This window comes from Poecilia reticulata, chromosome 3 (genome assembly GCF_904066995.2).
Source record: "Poecilia reticulata chromosome 3, P_reticulata-male-v2, whole genome shotgun sequence".
Classification (NCBI taxonomy): Eukaryota; Metazoa; Chordata; class Actinopteri; order Cyprinodontiformes; family Poeciliidae; genus Poecilia; species Poecilia reticulata.
Window position 1 is genome coordinate 24,785,536 of NC_088832.1, and position 18,087 is coordinate 24,803,622.

At 38.6% G+C, this 18,087-nt stretch overlaps 3 protein-coding genes across 3 annotated transcripts; 1 reads left to right on the forward strand and 2 right to left on the reverse strand.

The window, feature by feature from the left end:
* cdc42se2 (CDC42 small effector 2) lies at positions 1-6,144 on the reverse strand. The gene is made up of 5 exons (XM_008405729.3): positions 6,016-6,144; positions 3,833-4,081; positions 3,170-3,271; positions 3,006-3,084; positions 1-2,078 (listed from the first exon to the last, which is right to left on the reverse strand). Exons 2-4 carry the CDS (start codon positions 3,884-3,886, stop codon positions 3,010-3,012), a joined length of 231 nt encoding a protein of 76 aa, XP_008403951.1. The 5' UTR covers positions 3,887-4,081; positions 6,016-6,144; the 3' UTR covers positions 1-2,078; positions 3,006-3,009.
* nip7 (NIP7 nucleolar pre-rRNA processing protein) lies at positions 6,030-8,939 on the forward strand. Its single transcript, XM_008405728.3, has 5 exons — positions 6,030-6,277; positions 6,390-6,476; positions 7,036-7,174; positions 7,290-7,430; positions 8,480-8,939. The coding sequence occupies exons 1-5, from the start codon at positions 6,222-6,224 to the stop codon at positions 8,597-8,599; spliced, it is 543 nt and encodes a 180-aa protein (XP_008403950.1). The 5' UTR covers positions 6,030-6,221; the 3' UTR covers positions 8,600-8,939.
* Positions 8,940-9,034: 95 nt separating this feature from the next.
* On the reverse strand, positions 9,035-15,350 carry terfa (telomeric repeat binding factor a). Its single transcript, XM_008405726.3, has 13 exons — positions 15,070-15,350; positions 14,423-14,518; positions 14,057-14,187; positions 13,660-13,746; positions 13,119-13,259; positions 12,923-13,047; positions 11,857-12,384; positions 11,632-11,730; positions 11,055-11,174; positions 10,809-10,952; positions 10,490-10,569; positions 10,352-10,398; positions 9,035-9,458 (listed from the first exon to the last, which is right to left on the reverse strand). Exons 1-13 carry the CDS (start codon positions 15,218-15,220, stop codon positions 9,300-9,302), a joined length of 1,908 nt encoding a protein of 635 aa, XP_008403948.1. The 5' UTR covers positions 15,221-15,350; the 3' UTR covers positions 9,035-9,299.
* Between the last annotated feature and the right edge of the window lie 2,737 nt (positions 15,351-18,087).

Genomic DNA, 18,087 nt, shown 5'->3' on the forward strand with positions numbered 1-18,087 from the left:
TTGGTGCGACAACATATAACATTTATTTACCCAGAAAAGGAAAAAACAAACAAAAAACAAATAGCTGAACGTCCCTTTAAAGTGGGAACTACATGAAGTCAAGTCCTGAGAAAAAGAAAAACATTGTGCCGACTCTACCTTCCCTGTAACAGCTTACAGAAAAGAAAACAGGCATGAATGTGAATACATATATTTATCACGGAGTCATCACTTTTATACATCACTTATCTTATGTACAGCGTCATTATGAGTCATGAAAGGTATCCCAAAACGATTGATCCATTTTGTCACATTCAAGCAGTCCACTAGCACAGCCTGCTGGTCACACAAATGTACTGCAATGCCAGTTTGACTACTTCATGTTTTAGATTTTTGTGAATAAAAAAAAAAATGTTTACATAAAAATCTGTTTTACAGAGAATCACTACACAGACAATACAAAGGAAACAGGCCGATGTGTCAAAATAGTATTTTCCAAACCTGACTTGACTTAATTTCATTAAATCTGTCATATAAGTCCAAAAGAGAAAAGTTAAGGCTGTGGATGGATTTACAATTACACTGCATTTTCTAATGGCTGGTACCAATGTTAAAATTTGAGTTCTTTTGTACCTTTTAGCATGCTGCACCTAATACATTCAATCATAGGATAGACAAAATGCGACAATGTTTACAAAATTAAAGCCTCCTTGATTTTAAATATTTTTTTTATTATTATTTCTGATTAAATTTTCAGTGGTTCTCGATATGGAAACAACAAAAAGGTCCATCTCAAGTGAGAAAGTAAAAGTTAGACAAAAGATGTGAAATCCACCCAGATCACTGAACAACCAGCAGAGTCAGACAATAGCTGCATTTGTTTACTTTTCCCCTTTAAAGGAAAGTTTGTGTGCTTGTGGAAAAGGCGAACCCTTTAGAGAGAAAGGAAAACTACAGCAGTGGGAGAGGATCTGTGCCTACACGGTACGAGAATAATACTTTTCTGTAATAACGAAAACTTATTAAAGTCTACATGAGAAACTAAAACAGCTAAAGACAAAACTTTAAGAGACGTGTGAGCTCAGTTCTACGTTAAGACGCTCCGAGACCTTCATGGGGGGCAGAATTAAGCCAAACTAAAACAGGGATTACCAGTCAGATAAGCTGGGATTTCTTGGTGTGCTGGTGAAAGATACAATCAGTTACATTTAACCGGATGAACAACTTACATTAAATCTGTCAAAGGCTACAACACTAACCTACCTCAGAGGAACAGCCTGCACTTGTGATCTGTTTGAGCCAAGTGTCATTATTTGCCTACAGTTTGTGCACAATGAAGGAAACAAAACGCATTACAAGCATGGTTGTTGCAGCAATGTGCTTCTAACATTTTAAAAATAAACATTACTTAGGAAGGCAGAGGAAGTTCATAGGTTATTAAAATTCCATATGCTTCAATCTGAGTGATTTTAAAAAGAAACGGTTGAAACTAAAGAGAAATTCCTAAGCATGTGTACAACGTATAGTCCAGTGTATCCACTCGTTTTCAAGTTTACTACAAAACCAGCAACCTTCAACCCTGAAAGCGACTCAGAAAAGCAAGAGCAATTCTCAGAATAAAAATCTGAACCGTTATGCGTCGCTTGATTTTAATCTGTCGTTTGATAAACCTCTGAGAGTGAAGAAGAAACTGAACGTTCTACATATCCAGTGTGGCCCAGCCACCATGAGGTCCGTTCACAAATCAAATCAATAAATTACAGGCATCCAGTGGGCTACAACAGCAAATGTTTCTGAAAATGTTTTCTCATGCATACACACAAGCATACAGCCGACTGACATTATGAGCTCTAAACACCTTAATCTACCCTTAACATTTGCTCCTTACAGTGCAACATTATGGCAACAAATGGAAAGCAGTGCTTTCATAAAAAAAAAAAAAAAAAAAGAGGAATGGAAAATAAAAATATGTACAAATTCTTGGAAAAGCAGTAGTTTCATTTTTTGGTCCTGGGTCCGTTACAGACAGAACTGCTTTTTCTTTTTTCTCTTTTTTAATTCTTCCATAAAACAACAGCAGTTTTCACAAGTGTGAGGAGCTGTGGGGAAAAAATAAAAATAAAAATCAGGAAGAAACATTAGGATTTGCATCTCTGGAAGTCAATGTCTACATTAACTTGGAAGTTGTTTTATTAAATTTGTTCTGTTTTTAGAACTAGTTAAAATACAGTTTCTCTCTCAAGCTTGCTATTGTTATCCTAGCTCAGCTAAATAAACTACAGCAGTTTAATTAAAAGAGAGGAGCAATTAGAGCAATGTGAAATGGGAGTTTAAAAACAAGGCAAAGTGCCACGTCAACAAAAAAAGACATGTCATTGTTCAGAACCTGATATGCGATACTAAAATAATAAATACATAAACACATTCTACAAACAGCTTAGTCAGTGTTTCAAGATAAGCTGAAGCGGTTTTCAGCAAAACAAAGTTTATCAATAGGGGATAAACGTTGTTTTATCCCATTTGGGGAGAATTTTCTCAGTATAATATGATCAGACGCAGCATAAATGCGTTGTGGAGCATCGCTCCAGTTTCCTCACAAACACACACAAGAGCAGGTTGCAGCTGTGTGCCATCAATGGTGAGACATAGGATGGGTGGGGTCAAAACAAAGACTTTTAGCTCTACAGCAGATGTTTATTCATGTGTTAAATCGAAAAGCCCAAAGTCTGCGGTATCAGAAAGTCTGCAGAGCAGACATGTTGATTTGAGTTATGATTTTACACACTGCAGTAAAAGAGACAGAGGAAGCTTTCAAATTAGATGGCCGGATTAAACATTGCAACCTACTTATCAGACGTTATCAAGAATGCTGCTCTGCTCTGATAAGAAACACTCTTGAAAATTACATGAGGAGGAGAATTGATTTGTCTTGTTTGTTCTCAAGGATGAAAAGAATCTACACTGCAGAGTCTATTAATTACAAGCAAATAGAAAAAAAAATACTGATAGAAGCAAACCCATCTCACCTCACTACAACTGAGAGCCCTCTGAGCCACCGTGTGTGTAGCCTCCTTTAGACTTCATCTGGGCCTGAACAAGATCTACCTACAAAAAGATGGAAATGTTCAGCAACGGTCACACAGTGTGGTGAGTTCATTTGATTAAACCGTGGGCAGTGAATGAAGCTTACTGATGCCAATCCAAGGCCCATGTCTCCCGAGCCTACATGTGTGGTGTGGACAAAGTTTGTTGGCTCCCCGATCATGGAGCGGTCGATTCGTCGCCGCCGTTTCTGAAGAAAATGCAAACAGTTATATTCTTTCAAACCTCTTAGACAAAAGTTGGCACTGCATTAAATACAACATCCAAACAGCAATTGTTACTAATGTTCTAAAAAGCACACAATTAAAAATCAGAAGGAGGTAACATTAATAATTACATAGAATTCAAAATGGCTGGAAAAGTTGAGCTAAACAAATGTACCAATAGGTCTAAATTTATTCAGATTCCCTGTGTTTCCTCTTCACTCTAAAAGCAGAATTTAGCATTAGTTGTACAAAATTTCTTCCTTTTTTTGCTTGGTTTCCATCCAACTCCCTAGATATATTATTATCCTGCAGTCATTGTAAACAAATGTTCATTTTGTTTCATTTTACAACTTCCTTCCTTCAAATTAGATGAAATGCATCTAATTTGATGCATTTCATCTGAAGCTAGGTTAAAATGCAACATGTCCGACCACGGCACAAAAATTACAGTTGAATAACTTCTTAAAAATGACACGTATCCACTTAAACTCAAAGGCTTCATCAAGCCAGGAACAGTTACTTTTCAGAGGAAATGTCTCACTCACTGGTTGCGGCTGCTCTGCAATGCAGCAACTGAAACAAACCCAGAACTCAGTCATCCTGAGGCAGACGAAGAAGCCGCAGCAGTTTCCTCTCTCAGCTCAGACGTCTCTCAGCGTCTGTCTTCCTGTTCGCCGTTGCCAGAGTCACAAACACCCACCGGAAACTGCTGACAGAAGGGCTGCTGGTTCCTTCGGAGTAAACTGTTGGTACAAGAACTGCTCCGCAGAAAAAAAACAGGAGTGCGAACACACCTGTGTGAAGAGTGAAAAAGCATAAATTAATATTACTGCGATAAATGTGTCACAACTAGCCGTGAACTAGCTCCTTATCTGTGGTAGGGGGAATTCAGCAGAAAACGCCCTTATTTTCTGCTACTGATTCTTGTATTTTTTGTTTTGACATTTAAAAAAAAAATCACTCAACAGATGAATATTTCAGGATTATTGTCACAACAACACCATGTAAATGTCATTTATCTTGCGCTATAAAAGGTTCAACCCTGAGAAAGCATGTACAAAGAGTAACTCTCTCAAATTCTGAGATCTTAGTCACTCTCCCACAAGCTGAATAAGCTAGCTGTTGAGCTAAGAGTTACTTTAGCTTGTGGTGGAGGTTTTACATTATAACTTCTGACTGTTGGTAACAATGATCAGCACATTTTTCAGCGCTCTTATTAGCTTTACAGATTTAGTAAAGCGTCCTATTGAACAAACAAGTGATCAAATGTTAGTGTTCCCTCTAGCTGATGCAATGTACTGGATTATCAAGTCTGAATGAAAGTTAGGGGGTTACTGAGGAGATAAGACTGACAAACAGCTTTGTGCTTAATGAAATCTCAAAAAGGTTGATTAAGAAGTGAATGTGGCCAACAAACTGCAGAAAGAAAGACTTCCTCAAACTATGGAAGATGAGAAAAACACACAGAAAGCGACAAGGACAGCATAATAATGACTTGAACCTCAACCTACAGGGCTCATCCACTTCAGTCCAATTCAAATGTTAAATACTTGAACTGTCTAAAGGGACTCGGTGGTTTTACCCCAACTGGCCAAACGTGTAATGTCAAATTACGCTCTCATCTTACAACTCACAGCTATCAGACATTCCTGCACCTCATAAAAACAAACAGAAAATGTAAAAGCCTGCAATGAGCCATCATAAATATTACACCCGACATCCCTTACCCGGAAAGAAATGTACAAGACTAAAATAGCGAAACATTCACGAACAGAAACATTTTTTTGAAACGAGGTTATAAGAAATGTTTCGGATTTATCGTTTTTCCCCTGCGACTCCGATAGGCGGTTCAGTGACTTTTTCAACTTGATGTTTGGGGGATGAAATAAAACATACGACTATTGTGACTCTTCCAAGATTAGTCAAACTTAACTTCAGTTAACTCAGATCTTTTACAAACACATGTCTAGGTTATTTCTGTATAAAATAGCACATTATTCGCCAACCTATTTTTATAAAACTGGATCAGCCGTTTTTGCTGCCCGACAGGCAGTGAAGGGAGGATCAAGTGTTCCCTCAAATGCAAAGAGTTTGCTGACAAAGTCGCTCTCCCAAAACTGAGTTACTGACTCTGCAGCTGACAGAACCCTCGGCTGACATTGAAGCGACAGTGCGCACTCAGCGAGTAGCATACACTTAGCTGGCACCGAGTACAGAGAAGCTTAAAGTTGGTCCTAATTGCATCTGATATCTTTAAAGGATTAAGTGTTACTGCCTGTGATCTGAAAGTAATTGCTATTTACAAACAAATGAACGTTATGTAACTACGCGCCGCTGCGGCAAAAAAAAAAAGTCACGCGTCTTCAAATGATAAATGTGACAGTTGCAATTAGATTTTAAACACCGACTCTATTCCGCTGATTCAAGATTTATTTGTAATTTTTATTTATTTGGTGGGTAGGGTGACTGTCAACAGCAAACTAGGGTTAACTGTCAGCTGCTAAGACGGTTAGCTAACATGCTAACCTCGCTAGCACCCGAAGCTGAGTTTTTTTCCTCTTGACAGCTACTAGCCTACTAGGCTAACTGAGCTCATTTCCGATTACCAAGACAAGAATAGGAAGGTAAAACTAGGTTGGAAATGAACAAGCGTCCGTATATCTATTGCTAATAACATATCAAATATCCATAAGGCGTTTTCATTTTAAATTTAAGAGGTTAAACTCACCAGAAGATGGTCGGTTTACCGGAGGGAAAGGCAAGCTCGACTTGAAAGCAGAATACCCAAAAAAAACCCGGAACTGTGCCGACTGTTTACGTAAGACAAGTTCCGCTTTAAAGTGTGACTACTTCCGCTGGTACCCACGTTTTTACCCCTCTACGGACTAAAAACCGCACATTCCCTGCTAAAAAAGACGGCTTTAAATCCTAAAAATGAGACCGTTAACTGAGGAGGAGACAAAAACGATGTTTGAGAAGCTATCAAAGTAGTAAGTGAGCTTAAAATGATCTTTATTGGCCCGAAAGGGAGCAACTTTCAATAATATGTATTAGCTTGCATGTTAGCATTCATGTGATCAGTGTATGTTCTTTCCCAAAAAGCATAGGGGAAAACATTAAGCTTCTCGTTGACCGACCCGATGGCACCTATTGCTTCAGGCTACATCAAGACCGTGTGTACTACATGAGGTAATTATTGGTTAATACAAATATATAATTATTTTTATAAGCACATGGAGCTCCATACTGTTCACGTATTTTGTGATGGCATGTTTCAAATTGTTCAAAACCTGTTTTTCACATGTACCGAAGTACTTCCTCCAAGGAGTCCTCAATATCAGATGATCATTTCTCATTCATTTAAAAAGCCAAGAGCTTAAAAATAATTTAATATACTTATACTTTTTGTAAATAACTGCAAATGACCATCTAGAACAACTTTCTTCACCATACATACAATGTCAAAAAGCTAAATCACAGCTAAATCAGACACAATCTTCTTATCTGGTCTATTATGGTTGTTAAATTTGTATCTTTTTGAAACTCTCATCATGTTCATTTGGTCAATCTTTGAGCTGACTTAAATATCGAATACCATTTTTCTATTTTGTCTTATGTGTAACAAAGTGCTTTTCTGGCATAAATGTTCTTTTTCCTGATAACACCATTATTTTCCTCGTCTCACCCTTAAAAGCTTTGCCACTGGTTAACTGAGAATCATATTGAGAACTACTTTCTCTGTCCACAGCGAGAAAATTCTCAAGTTGGCCACAAACTTTTCCAGAGACAAACTTATTTCAGTGGGAACATGCTTTGGAAAATTCACAAAGACCAAGAAGTTCCGCCTGCACATCACAGCTCTGGATTTCCTGGCTCCCTATGCAAAGGTGTGTATTCTCCGCACGATTCCTTCCCATGCCAGTTGGAGTAGAGATAAAACGCAGGCAACACTTGTTAAATTTGAAAGCAGACGTACATGATCTGAAACTATCATATCCTCAGTTCAAGGTGTGGGTGAAACCTGGAGCAGAGCAGTCTTTCTTGTACGGGAACCATGTGCTGAAGTCTGGCCTCGGTAGAATTACTGAAAACACGATGCAGTATCAAGGAGTAGTGGTTTACTCCATGGCTGATGTACCTTTGGTAAGTCTATTTCTGACTCCCACCGTTTTTGCATTTAAAATACTTGAATATGGACCCTCTTTTTCAAAAGTATTTTGACTGGAAAGGCTCAGTTGGGTTACCATAAGGTGACTTTAAAAAGTCAGACTCGTTCTGTGGCGGCATTCTTTGAACAGTTAAAGTTCAGCCTATTCGGAGGATTGCAAGGCGTTCAATAGGATTAGTACACGCTTGTTAATTGATGATGCAACAGAAGTAACAATAGCAACTCACTCTGACGTTTAGCACTTGTCAATAGCTGCTGAAAAATAACATTTTTAAAAACTACCTTTGCAAAGTTATACTGCTACATCTGAAGTTATTTTTAAGCAAGAAGTTGTTTTCCTGCTGGAAGTGACAGAGGCATCTTCCAGGAGAGGGAAGAATCGCTGGCATGCCGAAACCTCCAATGTTGCCCAAGATAAAAGTACTTTTCCAACTATCTAATATTGCTGAAAACCTTGGTGTAGTTTTCTATTTTCATGATGTCAGTGAACTTAATTTGGGGTTGTATACTTTTGGCCAAACAGATTTAGTCTGTTTTCAACAAAGAAGCTTGTTTGTGATAGGAAATTAGGTGGATTGGAAGACCTCATTGCTATTAGCCTAATCTTTAGCTCCCTTCCCAGTTTAAGTCAAAACTCTGGACAGGCCACTCCAAGGTGACGTTGATTTCAGTCAGAACTGGCTAGGGTGTAAACAATTTTGCTTAGCTGTAAATGTGGCCCTGGAGCCGGTAACAGAGCTGTGTGCAGGTCATTTCTGAGCTCATTTGTTTTAACCATGACTTGCTGCAGAGTGCTGCCGTTTTTCCATGTGTGAAGCGATGAAAGCAGCTGCTCCAGGTAATCGAGAGCATTTAGCGTGATTTAAAATTTACCCTCACTCACACAATTTAATGGTTAAGAATAATTTCTGACATACTAAACATAAACTGTCCTAGAAGCAGAGGGATTTCCACTTAAATTAGACAATGTGTCCAAGTTCTCGTTTCACCTAAAGCTTTGAATGTTCTCTGCTTTTGTCGTCAGGGTTTCGGAGTAGCAGCCAAGTCCACACAGGAGTGTCGGCGAGTAGACCCCATGTCCATTGTTGTGTTCCACCAGGCCGATGTGGGAGAGTTCATCAGGAGCGAGGACACGCTGACATAAACTCCCTGCATCTGGATGGACAGTTTTTCATTTTCTCATTTAGAAATGTGGGTCCAGAGCAGCTGGAGGTCACAGCCGCTCGTTTTGCCCACGTGACATTTCACTGTGACTTGGCGGGATGAGAGCGTCGCCTTCTTCTTGCCGTGGGATCCGTAACATCTGGAGAATATTTTTCTGCAGTCCCACAACGGCGATATGTTTCCATTGACTTATTTTTATATTGCAAACCTGGAATATGTGGAGTCTTTTATGGATTCTTTTAAAAATCACCAAATTGAAGGTGGAGGTCATGTTTTTTTCCCTGTAAATGTTTTTCCTCTTAATAAACCAATTATCATACTCTTGCAGTGATTGGGGTTTTATGATTATGCTTTTATCTATGATAAACTCAGGATTTTAACATGAACCAGGGACCTCATATCTTTACCAGTCACAAGCGTAATAAAAACACTGGCCTTTTTATGTATTTATTGGTCATTTATTACCTGTGAAAACCAAGATAATTTAAAGCACAGGGCTGTAATCTGTGCCATTCTTTTACAAAAGTCCTTTAAAATAAGACTGCATGGATGACTCCTTTAACAAGAAATGTACAAAATAATCCAGTTTTTTCTTTTTCTTTTTACAGCTCGTTAAAAAAAAACTCAGCTTCTAAACAGAAACATCTGAATAAGAAAAAAAAAAATCTTACAAAATAAAATTAAACCAATTTTTTCTTCTTCAATGTCCTCCACCGATCTTTGATGTTGACGTTGGTGCGGTCGTTAAAGGAGTAGTACGCCTTTATCTTATTCCAGTTCCCTTCGCCGAACTTCTTGACCCCTTGAATCAAGTTCTCCGTTTCGCTGTCAGTCCACCTCTGCAGCAGCAGAAACGATAAAAGATGGTCAGGTTTGTACTGCTTTGAAAAGCTGAAACTTTTTACTCTAAATTAAGAAGTACGCTTCTGGAATTAAGCTCATTAAATGCTTAATCTGAGTATCACCAGGCCTCTGACAACAAAATCACAAGGATGTTCAGTTTACCTAAAAAGGCCTTGGAGCACAAAAGTATCGGTGGATTTGCCTTGATCCAACTAAAAAACGTTACTTTACCGAAGGATAGGAGGAGAGCATTAGATACTTGGCACTGTTCTGATTTATCGAGCATTTTATGCCGCCTATATAGAAGTGAAACATCCTGGTGCCAAAGAAAAGGGTCCATGTTTTTGGTAGTTAACAGTGACTTGTTAGGAAGAACTGTCACTTTTATCAAATCCAGTCAAGTTGGATCATTATAAAACTAAATAAAAACTAAAAGTATATAAGTTCCAAACATTATTAAATCGGTTTAATTTAAAAATTGAGCAAAAATAAATATGTTTTGATTATTTCTCCAGGCCATTATGTCCAATCTTCAATTTCCTTTACTGAAGGCATCAAAAGAAACCTACTTCATGTTCCCAAGCAGGTTCTTTTGAGCTGATTTCTTGAGAATCTGACAGTAATGTGTAGAGCTAAACTTAGAAATGCTGAGTTAATCACTTTTAATACTAAAATTAACAGAGCTTGGGATGAGACAGGATTTATTTCCTGTCTCATTGGTTTAAATAGCATTTTTGTCTTAAATTTTGTTTAAACATTTAAATGTGCAAAAGAAATGAAAAGTGAAAAAAAAAAACTATTAAAGGGGCAAGAACTTTTACACAACACCGAAAAACCTAAGTTAGCACTGATTCTTTAGAGTTGACTGTTTTTTTAACGTATTGCTTACCCTTCTGTGTCCTGAATTTGACATGGTGCTTTCATTTGATCCCGATCCTGTAGTAGAAAACATAAATAATGTTTATATTGTTAGATCTTCACAGTCAGATTAGCATCGATTAGATTCTGATAGCTGAGGAAGTATTACCTCTGTTCTTTGTGGAGGGGAAAAGGGAGTCCTCATCGATCCACGTCTCCTTTTCCTCCGTTATATTTTTGTGTCCTCTCCTGTAAAGACCAAGAAGCTTTTAAGAAATTGAGTTTTTCCTCTTACTGGCAAAGCAAAAACTTCCCATAATAAAAACATGCAGCATTAAACGACAACATGGCTGAGGACATTGATTAACGCTTAACAGTTTAGAATATATCAATTCTTAACATATAAATACAAAAAAAAAGTAAATATGGTGATTTTACACATTTATGTTCATTAACTGACAGCAGCTGATTATCTCCGCTCTACTAACCAAAGCGATTTGCTGGGAATCTTGCTTTGACCATCTTTGTGAGGAGTGGAGCTCTTCTGAGGGACAGGGTCAGGAGAGGACGCATCAGCCGACGTGTCCGACGAAGAGTCTGACGGACAAACAGGCTCTCCACTGCTCGGGTCACTGGGTTTAAAAAAAAAATGAAATAAAGGTTTCCCCACACAGACCTGAGTCGAGTCAGCTTTTGCACTACATTAAAAATAAGTATGACATGATTCCTCTCACCATGTTTTAGAACTCTTGGATATGCATTTGAGCGGTCGCTTCTTCTGAGTTCTGGAGACGTTTGGGTGCGCCCGTTGATCGTCCTTGATTTCTGGCACTTCTCTGGATCTGTCGGCATTTCTGCCATGGAAGTAAATCGATGTTTTTAGCATAACGAGTGAAAATATTCATCTATTTAACAGATGGTCGGAATCTTAATAAACATTTCTTATTGGAAATTGTAGAGGGTGACAGTGAGTGACCAGACCATGCATTTTTCAGTACAGTGCAATAGAATTTTTGACTTGATTTCATTGAATGATTTTACAGAAAACTCAATGATAGGATTTCAAAATATATAAGCTATGATCATCAAAATGATCAGAAATAAGCATTTGCTAAATATTTTGTGTGTAGTAAATCTATAATATACATGATTTTTAGTTTTGTATTTGAATGACTGAAATGTAAAAACGTTTCAGTGATATTTACTCAGATGCAACTGCAGATGTTGTTACTCTGAAAACTGAAAAATTGCTGAATCTTTAGGACTCCCTGAAGCCAGGTCAGTGTGAGGCGACACTACACTTGGACGTACTTGCTGGATGATTCATTCGGCCGCTCCAGTTCTTTTTTCCCACTCTGAGGGGATTCCCCTTCACTGCCTGATGAGTATTCGATGGAACTAGTTGAAGCTCTGAAAAACATGTTTTTTTAACCCACATACTCAGTCTTACAGTTCTTAAAGAAAGAACAGAAAGCAGACATGTTGGGATAAAATGCAAAAGCAGCAATTAACAGAGGAAGATGGCGGTAAACTAACCTGCTCGGTGTATTGCTGCCGCGCCTGGGAAGCTTTCTCCTGGGCCTCGAATGTTGTCTGCCTGAATCTGAGCACTGCAGGCCGCTCAGCTCTTCATTTGATGTGGACGGCATCTGTGGAGAATCCGTTGTCCTCGTCTCGACGTCCAGCTCCTCGGTAGCCGTTGTGCACTGTGAGCTCGGCTGGCTGTCCGGCTCGACCACAAACCGGGCCACCGTGTAGAGAGTCTTTGAGAGCGACCCCGCTGCTGCTTGGCGCTCTGCGCCCGTCTGTGTCATCTGGTCAGCTGTGGAAGCTTCCATAGGGCTGACTGACTTTCTCTGAAACAGGGCTTCTTGCTCTGAGCTCTGAGTGGCGCCTCTAACAGAATCAGTGTGTCTCTCCAGGGAGAAGCACACTCTTTTCTGAGATTCTTCCTCCACTTCTTGCTCCAAGTCTGAAAATGTTTTTTCTTCCAAGCACAGAGCCATGTCTTTGTAAGCTACTTCGAGTTTGCTCTTCTGGATGAATGTACACCTTCTCAAAGTTCTGGGAGAAAACCAAAAAAAAAACCGACTGAGAAGTTTTAAAACCACACAACAGGATTCCTAAAAAAGTCCTGAAATCTAATAGTAACTAAATATGGAAATGGCAAAACTCAGACATTACGGAAGAATTCACAAACAGTTGGATGAAAAGATGGATGAACGGACAGAAGTAAAGATGGACAACAGAACAGATAGACAAAGGCAAATGAATGGACAGATGAATGCACAAATTTGACGTACGCCTTTTATCTAAAAAACACAAAAAAAGTTGCTTTTAGAAATCTAGAATTTTATTATGTTGACAATAAGATATGGAATAAAATTTATATGAAATATAGATAACATCATATTCTAATTTGAAGAATTAGAATATGAATTTCCATATGGAATTTAATTCTATATGGTTAAAGTCTTTTAAAGAGTGTAGTAACTCTGGCAAGATAAACACTGCATAAATAATAATAACAATATTTTTTTTTTAAATCACAGAGGTAATTAGAAAGATTTCACAGCATAAAAGCAGATGAAACTTTCCTTACCTTGATCTGAACTGAAAGCCGTTTACTTGTGGGCTGGATGGCGGACTGGCTTCCTCCTGCTCGTCGCTCCTCACTGCTGCTTCATGTTCAGCTTCAATTCGTGACTCAACAAGGCTCAATGCAGCCTGTTAAACACACATATATTTATATTACCATCTTCAAAACAAAAAGTCCAAGAGGCGGTGTCTTAACAAACCTTGTGAAGAAAAGGGACAGTAAAAGGGCAGAGCTTCTGGCAAAAACACAGCATCTCCTTCCTAAACTGTGGGAAGTTGATTTGGTTGATGACCTTGTGTTTGTTACTCTTCTGACAGATGAGATTCATGAATGTGGCCCTCTGCAGAGAATCAAATGTTGACATGCAAAACATCAGTTGGAAACTGCTTAAATTTGTAGCCAAGAACGGTAACGGTTGTCTGTTCACAAATAGTCAGGAAAATCATGTTTTCTCTACAATCTCAAACATTTACTGAATGAACTGAAAAAGTGCTTGCGGATTTACTGCTTCCCGTTAATCACTGAACTAATATTTAGTTCCTCAACCACATGTTATGTTATGTCAAGAAATATTCCAACCCAAATATTCCAACCCAGGGGAGCTGAATGACAGTTCACAATTCCTTTGTTTGCATTGTTTAATTATTTCCTCAGAAGCAGCAGAAACACAATATAATCTACGATATTAGTTTAGAAGTTGCAAAATGAGAGCATGTTAAAGATTGATTAGGTGGACTTACCTTTTCATTTCCTGGACTGGGGAAGTACAGAGTGAGTGCAGCTTTTGCCTTATCAAATACCTCATTCTTTATGAAAATTCCCAGGATCTAAAAAATAGAAATAAATAATTTGCTGGATCAAAACTGCCTTTTCAGGATATCTCCATGTTTTAACTTCAGAGAAATGATCAGCACATTTCTTCATCAACAATATGCAGTAGTATTAATCTACTACAATACGTAGAACTACTGCTGGTTAAATCTTAGGTCGGATGATTTGCTGGGCTTATCAATTACAACTGCTGTAGCCTCTGACTTTGCAAAGATGGATGTTTGGTGTCTTTGAGTTAAAAAGTGTCAACACTAGACCAGAGCAGTAACAAGTTTATATATATAAAAACATAAATAAATCACCTACCATCTCTTTAATTAATGTGGATACATAGTCGAAATCGGCTTGAGGAATTTGGAAATTTGCCTTCATACTTTCCAGCAAGTTTAGGGCCGATTCCAGCGGAGTTTTGGACTCATCGGGTTCAAAAAATGAATCTGAGGGACAGAATTAACAATAACTGCAAGGCTTGGTCACCATAACAGTAGGACTGACAGTGGGACGAATGGAATGAAATGAATGAAATGAAAGTAATATCTCATTATTAAAAGCATTTTGCCAGTGCACTGGCTAAACCAACATAAGTAAAACTATGAGAGTATCACAAGTTATTCTTAACATTTCACTTAAAATAAATGCAATTGTGTTAATAACATGGAGAAATGAACTCACCAAGCTTTTCTCCCTCGTTTATGCGAGACAGGAACTGCAACAATCTGATCTTCAAGGTCATGTCATCAACACTTTCAATGGGACGTTGAAGGACAGCTACGGAGATCAGAAATTATACACTCAGCAATCCACATCTACAATCCTTCCCTTACTCTTCAGGATTTTTCCAATTAATTTAAGGTTCATTTGATGCAAATTATGAAGCAGTTTCATAGCATTATTATTATCACATAAAGGATAAAGCTCATAAATTTGGCCAAATGGCAACGTATCAAATGTAATTTAATACATGTTCCAAAGCTGAAATAAACGAGTTGTCAAAAGTAGACAAAAGACTGCAATAGCAGGAGTCCAGTTAGAAGCAACACAAAATAAAACAACTATTTCACATAAGCTTCCCAGTTGTTTCATGTCGTTCTTCTTGCTTAGGTGCTTGCTGAATACAAAATATGAATACAGTAAGTTCACATTTCAGTCTGCAACGCTAGAGAATGTGAAACTGTCCTACAACATTAAGCGCAAACATTATAAGCATTTGGTATAGTTAATAGACAACAAGTAGGTTCACTTTGTTGACGCTAAAGTTACTATAGGCAGACATGAGAAGCTAGGCAAGTGTAAGCTAGTTTAGAATAGAGGCTGCTTACCGTCCAGCACGTCTCTAATAGCACAAAAATCCGCATACTGCTGGTTCTTGAAGAACTCCACCGTCAGAGAAAAGTAATATTCCACTAGCCAGCGGTTAACAACCTTCTGCACTTTTACTTGACCGATGTTTACACTTTCATTTGCTGCCATGTTCGCGCTTCACTTCTCTTCTTCTTTCGGTTTAATGGTGGTTGGTAAAGTGATCTCCGGCGCTATACCGCCTCCTCCGAGCATTATGCGAACTGCTGCGAACAACTAAGCCCCCGTTTTTGACACGCCCTTGACACGGCAGGGTACCCCCACTAATCAGCCGTGACTGATTAGTTTTTTCAAGAACAATCTAAAACACAACTTAATCAGTTAATAAATAGCTTTTGTCTCATTTCATATTGTTTCTGAACTGTTCGTGCTGCTAGAGCAGCGGGGCGATATGTCGATCGCGGAAGGTTTAGAGTAGATCTCGACATTAGGAGACAAACAGACCAGCACGTCCTCCTCTGGCTCGCTTAAACGTTCGTAACTTATTAAAGAACAACAACAAAAAAATCAACAAAATGTGTTCAAATTAATGACCCAACAACAATAATAACCTCAGTAATTATTGTTTCAACAAGGTGTTGCGCAATTCTGTGCGTTTCGGTTCCATTACCAAAATAACGAGCTCGAATATCGAATATATCGAATATATATCGAATAATATGAAACTAACTTCACTAACTTCACTGACCGACCAAACACCTCTGTGTTCAAGGAGCGTTTATTAATGATATCAAAAATAAATATCAAGCCTGCAAAACTGATATCGTAACGACCTGAATGTTATGTTTTTAACGTAATCTTTGGTCGGCTTGTGTAGCTCAGGCGGTTGCCATGGCAACGGGTGTGCTTAATGAGAGAGAGACGGAGAGTAAAAAGGTGTGAGTGGTTTAGAGTTGATCACCTGTTCAGGTTGTTTTAACTTTGTTTATCTTTGTCTTGGTGCATCACAGCCGCTGTAATTTCTGAACAAATAAACGATAAACTTGGACTAATTATCTCGTTCTTTGTGAATATTTACAACAAACATGAAACACGGTAAATATCTTTCATTAAGTACTTAAAAAACAAATGGCTTCTACCGCAATAATTATGTGAAATTAAATTAATTGTCTAATATAAAAAAAATTGCTTGGTGCTGTCGGGCTCAGAGTCTGGGAGGCTTGTCCTCTATCAAACAATTTTTTTTGCCTCTTATGTAGTGGAAATATTGATGTTGATGAGACTTAATGATAACCTTTTTCAATCTTTATATCTCCACTCCACTCAAATGACAGTGAAATAAAATCCAGTCCAACATCTGGTTTGAGGTGATTCCTCTGGAACCTGTTGGAGAAAAAACATCCCAACTTCAGAAGATGAGCTTTAACCTAACAGAGCTCTGTGGTTCCTCCTGTCAGAATGAGAGTCAGGATGAGGAGGCACCATGTTAGGAAGAGAAGTGGAAGTTGCAGGATGTTCAGAACAAACAGGTCATGACGCTGGGCTACTGATTATCCCTCTGTCGGACAGAGGATCAATAGAACCGATTTAAAAGTGTAGAGAAAAGTTGAGCTCATTCCACTTCCCCATGCTGGAGATTTTAGTTATTTTAGTTTAGCTAAAATAAATGGTTACATGCCAGACATGGAAAACTAGGATCACTCATTGCCATGATGTTCAGAATTTAGGTCTCGTGGCATCTCAAAATTCATCAGGACAGAAACTCCAAAGCACATAAAGAAAAGAAGCACACACACATATTTATTTATTTATTTATTTATTTATTTATTTATTTATTTATTTATTTATTGTCATAGTACCCCCAAGAATTTAAAACTACTTTCACCCCTGCTCATAAGGAGCCACCTCTCTGAAGACCTGCCAATCTGTGGACTGAAAACAGTCCTGGAGCGCACAGTCTGCATCCCTGGGCCACACAGTGACTCTCTTCTTCCTTGACCTAATCCGTGTCATCAGCGGATGATATGCTGGCGCCAGCAGGATGGACAAGTGGTCGAAGAGGCCAAGATGGGCGCGAGGAAGAGCTCTGTACGCACCGTGAATGTTGGTGTAAACACAATACAGAGTGTAAGAAGGATGACATGCCGGTAAAACTGAGTAGAGTGTCCATCAGTTTCACATGGTTAAAGTCCCCTGCAACCACGTAAAATGCCTCCAAGTGCTTCATCTGCAGTGAGCTAATGGTGTCATACAGCCCCTTTGATGCTTCGTTGCCGTTAGCACCCGGCGGAGTGTAAACAATGGTGACAAACACCGCAGTAAACTCCGGAGGCAGATAGTATGGTTGACAGCTTTTAACCAGTCCACAGTTGATACACCAACCTTCACTTAATTACATACATTGTCCTCCTCCCTGTGTTTTTCCTGACCGTTGGTCTGCTTGGAATAACTGAATAACTGCTGTAAAGTTTGTTTTAATACAAACTTCAGTAGTTTTCTAGTTGTTCTGCTGAGGTAGTGACATCAATTTTTGACATCATGCAAATTGATGTCACAAAGAGAATTGATGACATCACAAAGGATCATAGAAGTGGGAAAGCAAGTAGAAGGATTGTCACCTAACAAGAGAGTTAGTGCGAAAGTTCTACAAGGTAAGAGACACATATTGAGCAGTTTTTGGATTTATCTATAGAAAGACTAACAATGAGTCAGAGTAGCCCGGCGTCTTCTTTTAATGAGATGACACAGCAGACTTTAGCTGTAGAAACCCGGAAGCTTCAAGACATCTTGAATGAAGTAAAAATGATGTCTACAGAGACACAGAAACTGCTCAACGCAAACCAGGAGTTGAAGATTCAAGTTCAGACTTTGGAAAAAGCTGTACTTGAAAAAGACACTTTGATTAGGCAAAAAGACGAGGGTTTAGAAAATCTGATCAAAGAAAATCAAAATTTAAAGGAAAATAACAGCACCCTTGAGAAGAAAAACGTTGCGTTGGAGAAGAAAAACACAGTGCTAGAGAAGGAAAAAACCACTCT

Excerpts from the sequence above, each read along its gene's own strand:
- terfa (XM_008405726.3), bottom strand. The coding sequence starts at position 15,220 with ATGGCAGCAAATGAAAGTGTAAACATCGGTCAAGTAAAAGTGCAGAAG. Across the intron at positions 13,048-13,118 it reads CTGTCCCTTTTCTTCACAAG|GCTGCATTGAGCCTTGTTGA; the intron begins GTTTGTTAAGAC and ends TGTGTTTAACAG. Across the intron at positions 11,175-11,631 it reads CCGAATGAATCATCCAGCAA|AAATGCCGACAGATCCAGAG; the intron begins GTACGTCCAAGT and ends CTTCCATGGCAG.
- nip7 (XM_008405728.3), top strand. The coding sequence starts at position 6,222 with ATGAGACCGTTAACTGAGGAGGAGACAAAAACGATGTTTGAGAAGCTA. Across the intron at positions 6,278-6,389 it reads TTTGAGAAGCTATCAAAGTA|CATAGGGGAAAACATTAAGC; the intron begins GTAAGTGAGCTT and ends TTTCCCAAAAAG. Across the intron at positions 7,175-7,289 it reads TCCTGGCTCCCTATGCAAAG|TTCAAGGTGTGGGTGAAACC; the intron begins GTGTGTATTCTC and ends TCATATCCTCAG.
- cdc42se2 (XM_008405729.3), bottom strand. The coding sequence starts at position 3,886 with ATGACTGAGTTCTGGGTTTGTTTCAGTTGCTGCATTGCAGAGCAGCCG. Across the intron at positions 3,272-3,832 it reads TTGCAGAGCAGCCGCAACCA|AAACGGCGGCGACGAATCGA; the intron begins GTGAGTGAGACA and ends CATTTTCTTCAG. Across the intron at positions 3,085-3,169 it reads TGGGCCTTGGATTGGCATCA|GTAGATCTTGTTCAGGCCCA; the intron begins GTAAGCTTCATT and ends ATCTTTTTGTAG.